This window comes from Manacus vitellinus, unplaced genomic scaffold (genome assembly GCF_001715985.3).
Source record: "Manacus vitellinus isolate BGI_N305 unplaced genomic scaffold, ASM171598v3 scaffold_178_pilon, whole genome shotgun sequence".
Classification (NCBI taxonomy): domain Eukaryota; kingdom Metazoa; phylum Chordata; class Aves; order Passeriformes; family Pipridae; genus Manacus; species Manacus vitellinus.
Genome location: NW_021939248.1, coordinates 65,234 through 72,259, shown reverse-complemented (window position 1 = coordinate 72,259; position 7,026 = coordinate 65,234). Strand labels below are relative to the sequence as shown.

The 7,026-nt window shown below is 61.5% G+C and overlaps 1 protein-coding gene across 1 annotated transcript in view; it reads left to right on the top strand.

The window, feature by feature from the left end:
* Positions 1–91: 91 nt before the first annotated feature.
* PAN2 (poly(A) specific ribonuclease subunit PAN2) overlaps positions 92–7,026 on the top strand; it is a gene marked incomplete at its 3' end in the record, with an annotated part of 10,342 nt that continues 3,407 nt past the window's right edge. The window contains exons 1-16 of the mRNA XM_029958881.1: positions 92–594; positions 724–893; positions 1,020–1,140; positions 1,216–1,293; positions 1,397–1,664; positions 2,366–2,708; positions 3,020–3,116; positions 3,635–3,754; positions 3,905–4,024; positions 4,096–4,224; positions 4,347–4,546; positions 4,981–5,123; positions 5,398–5,504; positions 5,915–6,013; positions 6,439–6,515; positions 6,834–6,843. Of these exons, the coding sequence (XP_029814741.1) occupies positions 322–594; positions 724–893; positions 1,020–1,140; positions 1,216–1,293; positions 1,397–1,664; positions 2,366–2,708; positions 3,020–3,116; positions 3,635–3,754; positions 3,905–4,024; positions 4,096–4,224; positions 4,347–4,546; positions 4,981–5,123; positions 5,398–5,504; positions 5,915–6,013; positions 6,439–6,515; positions 6,834–6,843 (2,355 nt within the window). The remainder of the gene's footprint in view (positions 595–723; positions 894–1,019; positions 1,141–1,215; positions 1,294–1,396; positions 1,665–2,365; positions 2,709–3,019; positions 3,117–3,634; positions 3,755–3,904; positions 4,025–4,095; positions 4,225–4,346; positions 4,547–4,980; positions 5,124–5,397; positions 5,505–5,914; positions 6,014–6,438; positions 6,516–6,833; positions 6,844–7,026) is intronic.

Below are 7,026 nucleotides of genomic sequence, written 5' to 3'. Positions count from 1 at the left end.
GACTACCCGGTATCCTGGGACCACTTCCCGGTTCCTCAGGCAGCTGCCCGGTGTCCTGGGACCACTGCCTGGTTCCCCCTGGCCCAGGGGCCACCACGGGCTCCTCATGGCTATGACGGGGCTCTGAGCGTGTCCTGGGGAGGGACTTTACAGCCCCGGTGTCCTCGGTGTCCTGGCAGAGCCCTGCACCCCACACTCACTGGACATTCCAGTTGCCATTCCCATCCCCGGAGTCACCGATTCCAAGAACCGGCGGCTCTGGGTGTTCCTGACCAACCACCTCCGGTTCCTTTTCTGTCCCAGAGGCCACCGGGATTCACCATGAATTTCGAAGGGCTCAACCCCTCCCTGGCCGAGTATGCGCCGCCCCTGCACCCGGCGCTGGACCCCGTCCTGGACCCCCACCTCAACCCCAGCCTGGTGGAGCTGGACCCCGAGGGGGTGTCCCTGGAGGGCATCCCGGTGCCAGAGTCGGTGCACCTGATGGAGGGCATGTACAGCGAGCTCCACACGGCCGTGTCCGAGGTCGGGGTGCCCGTCTCCGTGTCCCACTTCGACCTGCACGAGGAGATGCTGTGGATTGGGAACCACGGGGTAGGTGGGGAGGTCACTGCGGGGAAACCTGGGGGGCAGGGAATTTGAGGGAATCATGGAATGGTTTGGGTTGGGAGGGAGCATAAAGATCACCCAGTTCCATCCCCCTGCCATCCCCTCTGTGTTTAGGGCCATGCCACCTCCTTCTTCGGCCCCACGCTGGAGCGATACTCTTCCTTCCAAGTGAACAGCAGCGACGACATCCGCCAGATCCAGAGCCTGGAGAACGGCGTCCTCTTCCTCACCAAGACCAACCTGAAGTACATGTCGCGGGGCGGCCTCATCATTTTTGACTACCTGTGAGTCCTCTCCCTGCTGCCCCTGTGCTGTGGGGTGGTCCTGGCCCCTCTGCCTCCCTGCCACCCCTTCCCTGCTGCCTCCTGGAGCCGGGCAGGAGCGTGAGGGTGTCCCGTCCTCTCCCCCAGCATGGATGAGTCCGAGGACATGCACAGCCTCCTGCTGACGGACAGCAGCACCCTGCTCGTGGCCGGCCTGCAGAACCACGTCCTCGAGATCGACCTCAACACCGTCCAGGAGACGCAGAAGGTACGGCTGGGCCGGGGGCTGCTCCCCGGAGCTCTGCTCCAGGGTTCATCCCCGCTCATCCCGCTTCCCTCCCAGTACACCGTGGAGGTCCCGGGCATCACCATCATGAGGCAATCGAACCGTTTCTTCTTCTGCGGGCACACCTCGGGGAAGGTAATGCCAGCCCTGTCTGACCTGCCTGGAGCTGGGATCCATCTCCTCCCGGAGCTCCAGGGCTCCGGAGCGGGCGCCTGGCACCCAGCGCCGTCCCCCGCAGGTGTCCCTGCGCGACCTGCGCACGTTCGTGGTGGAGCACGAGTTCGACGCCTACTCCGGGAGCTTGTCCGACTTCGACGTCCACGGGAACCTCCTGGTGACCTGCGGCTTCTCCAGCCGGATGAACGGGCTGGCCTGCGACCGCTTCCTCAAGGTCTACGACCTGCGCATGATGCGGGCGACCACCCCCCTGCAGGTCCACATCGACCCCTTCTTCCTGCGCTTCATCCCCACCTACACCTCCCGCCTGGCCATCATCTCCCAGACAGGTGGGTGAAGCTGTGGCCCTGGGGGGACTGGGGTGGTGGTCCCGGCATCCCCAAGCTCAGGGTCAAATCCCAGGGGATTCAGCCTGGAGCAGAGGAGACTGAGGGGAGACCTCGTTGCTATGTACAACTTCCTCAGGAGAGGCAGCTCTGACCTCTGCTCTCTGTGACCAGCCATGGGAGCTGAGGGAACTGCTGGAGCTGTGTCAGGGAAGGGATAGGTTGGATCTCAGGCAAAGGTTCTTCCCCCAGAGGGTGGTTGGGCACTGAACGGGCTCCTCAGGGCAGTGGTCACGGCCCCAAGGCTGCCAGAGCTCCAGGAGGGTTTGGACAACGCTCTCAGCACATGGTGGGATTGTTGGGCTGTCCTGTGCAGGGCCAGGAGTTGGGCTGGAGGATCCTTGTGGGTCCCTTCCAACTCAGGATATTCCATAATTTTAGAGATCAGGGAGTGTTTGGACAATGCTCTCGGGTGTTTGGATTTGGGGACTGGGAGGACTTTTGGGGTTTTCCTGTGCAGGGCCAGGAGCTGAACTTTGATCTTTGTGGGTCCCTTCCGTGGATGTCCCATGGATATTCCATGATCTAAGGATGGCTGGCCGAGCGCTGCTGACCCGTGTCCAGCGGCGAGGGACATGTGGGTCACCGTGTCCTGGGTCACCGTGTCCCGGTGCCACGTTGTCCTTGCACTTGCTCTCCCACAGGCCAGTGCCAGTTCTGCGAGCCCACCGGGCTGGCCAACCCCGCCGACATCTTCCACGTGAACACGGTGGGGCCCCTCATCATGACCTTCGACGTGTCTGCCAGCAAACAGGCGCTGGCCTTCGGCGACTCCGAGGGCTGCGTCCACCTCTGGGCCGACTCCCCAGAGGTCACCTTCAACGCCTACTCCCGGGAGACCGACTTCGCCCTGCCCTGCATGGTGGACACGCTGCCCCACCTGGACTGGAACCAGGACCTGGTGCCGCTCTCGCTCATCCCGGTGCCGCTGACCAGCGACGCGCTGCTCTCCGACTGGCCCGCCGCCAACTCCGCCCCGGCACCGCGGTAATTCCCGGCCCCTCCCGGGAAAAACAACCTCTCCTTCCTCCTCACCTGCCCTGGGAAGTGCCAGAGGAGTTCCTGGCAGTGGACAGGAATGGCCGAGGGGCAGTGCCTGTCCCTGACCCGCCTGTGCTCAGCGCTGCCGCCCTGCCCTGGCATAACCCAGGGGGTTTGTTGGGTTGGGAAATGAACCTGGGGAAGGACTGAGGAGGGGGAGCACTCGGGACCACCCTTAGGGTGGGTCCCTGAGCACACCCAGCAGGCCTCTGGGTGGGTCAGAGATGCTGCTCTGACTCAGGGGGTACTGTTTGCAGGCGAGCCCCCCCAGTAGATCCCGAGATTTTGCGAACCATGAAGAAGGTGGGATTCATCGGCTACGCCCCAAACCCCAGGACCAAGCTCCGCAACCAGGTACCCGCTCTCAGCAGGGGGTTTGAGGGGGTGGGGTGGTGTTTCCAGCGCTGGAGCTCTGTAGGTTGGAGGAGGGTGGAGCTTGCTGCGTGCTGAGCCATCTCCGAGGTTTCAGGGACAGGGATGAGAGGCGGAATTCCCGTGGGATGTGGCAGGTGTATAGTTTGGAGGCGTCAGCTTCTCTTGAGCAGAGCCAGCCTGGCAGTTTTCCCAGTTCCATCCCTCCCTGGCTCTGTGGCAGGGAAGGCTTGAGCTGTCCAGTTGGGAGGCTCATGGCATGTCCCTCACCCTTGGGAAAACACTGCCCACGGTGCCTCTGTAGTTTCCCACAGTGACAAATCCCTGTGAGAAGGAAGGTGTGGAGGCCTCGTGCAGGTCCAGGGAGGGCCCCACTCCGTTCTGGTGTATCCCTTTGCTCATTCAGGGAGGCAGGAAAGCCCAGGAGTTGCTTGTGTCAGTACGTGGGGCTTCTCTCCACCTCAGGGTTCAGCTGCTCGTCCCTTCTCTCCCCTCCTCAGATTCCTTATCGGTTAAAGGAGACGGACAACGAGTTTGACAACTTCAGCCAAGTCCCCGAGTCCCCGATCGGGCGGGAGGAGGAGCCACATCTCTACAGGGTGGCCAAGAAGTACAGGAAGGTGGTGGCCTTGGGGGGCTGCTCTGGGGCTGGCTGGGGGTCCCAAGGCTGGGCTGGCCATGGCCAAGGACACCCCTGGGTGCACCAGCTCTCCCGTGGGGGTCCCACGGCGTGGGAAGGTGCTTGTTTAACACGTCACATCTCCGCTCAGGTCACCATCAAATACTCCAAGCTGGGGCTGGAGGACTTTGACTTCAAGCATTACAACAAGACGCTGTTTGCAGGGCTGGAGCCCCACATTCCCAATGCCTACTGCAACTGTATGATCCAGGTGGGAGCTGCCCCAGCCCTGCCCGGACCACCACGGCCCTGGGACCCCCCTGACTGCTTGGTCTCTGCCAGGTGCTGTATTTCCTGGAGCCCGTCCGCTGCCTGGTCCAGAACCACCTGTGCCAGAAGGAATTCTGCCTGGGCTGTGAGCTGGGCTTGCTCTTCCATATGCTGGACCTATCCCGAGGAGATCCCTGCCAGGTCTGTCGTGGGCTGGGCTGCCTGGGAGGGTCACAGGGATTGCAGGGGAACAGGAGCCGGGTGGTGCCGGTGTCAGGCACTGTGGAAACTCCTGTCACTTGACACTCTTGCCCCATCCCCAGGGAAGCAACTTCCTGCGGGCTTTCCGCACGATCCCGGAGGCTTCGGCGCTGGGGCTCATCCTGGCTGACTCGGACGAGGCCACGGGGAAGGTGAACCTGGGGCGGCTGATTCAGAGCTGGAACCGTTTCATCCTCACTCAGCTGCACCAGGAAACCCAGGAGCAGGAGGGGCCGCAGGCGTACCGGGGGGCTGGCACCAGGTGAGGCCCTGGCACGGGACAGGACGGGGAGTGACTGAGCCCGGAGCAGGGCTGGCTCCCAGAGACCACACCCATCCCTTGGGAAGGTTTCTTGCCACTCATGCCTGCCCTGAGGGGTCCATGGGAATGCCCCAGGGGGTCCATGGGAATACACAAAGCTGCAGGTTACCCTATGGCAGCGTGTGAATCCCATGCTGAGCCTTTGTCCTAAGCCAAACCTGGTTGGAGGGTTGAGGCTTCACAGAGGACACCAGCTTGAGCTTCCAGAGGGGCTTGGAGGGGCTGGGGCTGCTCAGAGGACACCAGCTCTGGAAACCCAATGGCCGGTTCCCCAAGAGCTGCTGGAATTTGGGAGCTGGCCCAGTGCAGCCTGAGACATGGGCCCCCATAGGGATCTCTGGGATCCTGCTGACCCCAGTGCTCTGTTTTTCCAGCAGCTTTGGGTCCTCAGGGGACTCTGTCATCGGGCAGCTCTTCAGCTGTGAGATGGAGAACTGCAGCATGTGCCGCTGTGGGAAGGAGACGGTCCGAGTGTCCTCCACGCTGCTCTTCACCCTCTCCTACCCCGAGAGCACCGGTAACGGCGGGGCCAGGCCCTGGGGACAGGGTGGGCTTTGTTATCCCTGACTTTTCCAGGTGAAACACACCTGCAGTGAGGAGCTGCCAGGCTGTGGCAGCCCCAGGTCTAGGGTTGGGTTTCCAACCAGACGAGCTTTTGGCTACAGAAAGACAGATTTGGGGGTTGACCTTCTGGCTGGTGGTTGTGAGGAAAACCCCAGAGGTTTGGCTGAGCTAAGTCGGCGAAGGTTTTGTGTGTTGGAAGGTGACGTTATTATCCTTTCTCCCTTCAGAAAAACCAGCCAAGGATTATGAGTTTGCCCAGATTTTAAAGCGAAGCATCTGCTTGGAGCAGAACACGCAGGCCTGGTGTGAGAACTGCGAGAAGTACCAGCCCACGGTGAGCCCAGGAGGGGGCACGGGCATGAGGGGCTGCAGGAGATGAGCATGAGGGGGGCAGTTCCTCCGTTAGTCACTGGGGAACCTCCTGAGTGGATGCCAGAGATTCGGTTCCTGGCCCGGCCGGCAGCCGGTGTGCCGTGGGGTATTTCCTGGGCTGTGTGAATTCATCTCACGGGACTGAATCCTCCCAGGGTAGGGGGCAGAGAGAAACCCCCTGGGAGCTGATGGAGCAGGCTGCTCCCTGCCCCAGTTGTCCTGGGAGTACCCCCAGCTACCAGGAATGCAGCCAGGGAGGGGAGGCAGCGCTGCGGGGAAAGGCACCGGTGGAGGGCCGAGTGTTCCAAACCCACCCTGAGCCTCTCCAGGCTCCCAGTGCTGCCCCACTTCCATCTCCTGCTCCCTCCACAGGTGCAGACCCGGAACATCCGCTGCCTGCCAGATGTCCTGGTCATTAACTGTGAGGTGAACAGCTCCAAGGAGGCAGATTTCTGGAAGACACAGGCTGAGGTGGGGGAGACACTTGGGGCTTGTTCTCCCGGCTCACGGGGGTTGCGGTGCCCGGCCCTGCGGAGGTTTTCACTCTGGTCTCGCTGTCTCTGGCCTCTCTCCCTCCACCTGAGCTGTGTTCCCAGAGGATGTGGTGGTGTTTGGTCATGCCTGTAGCATGATCCGTGCGTTTGGAGTCGGAAAAGGCGAGACCTCCTGTCGTGACAGAGCTGGTGTGACCGCAGGAGTCACTGCCATTCCCCAGCCCCCCGGGACCTGCCAGCTCCCTGGAGCACGGGGGACGTTGGGTTTCCCTCACTGTCACTTTCCCTGTCACCGACTTTAACATCCCTGTCTTTTCCCTGCTCCTGGCCTGGCTGTCACCCACGTGTCCCCAGGGCTGGCCTGTCACCACCTGCTGACACTTGCCTGTGTTTCGTTGCCAGTATTCCTTTCAGAAAGCCATGATGAAGAGGGGAGGCTTTGACATCACCAAGGGAAAGGAGATCTCTCTTGGAGAGTGGTAGGTGACCGTTCAGGAGGAATTTCTGCATGGAAAGGGTCATCAGGCACTGAAAGGGGCTGCCCAGGGAGGCGGTGGAGTCCCCATCCCTGGAGGTGTCTAAGGGAGGACTGGACGTGGCACTCAGTGCTCTGGGCTGGGTCACGAGGTGGGGATCGGGCACAGGTTGGACTTGATGGTCTTGGAGGTCTTTTCCAACCTCAGAGATTCTGTGATTCTGTTCCTGGGGTGGTGGCTCTGAGCAGTGACACCTCCTGGGTGGTTCTCTGGGCCATTTCTCATTTAATAATGATAATTTGATAACCTGCCTGTCTGTAGCTCCTTGGGGGCTCTGAACTGGAACAGTCTCTGTTCTGCTCTGAGGCTGCACCACATCCCCTTCAGACACCTTTGTGACCCACCTGGTGATCCCTTTTTGAGCCCCCCGTCCTCGTTCCCCTTTTCTAAATGACAAAAGCCCCAAACCCACGTTGGCCTTTGGTGGCTGACATTGGCTGAGCACCTCTGCCAC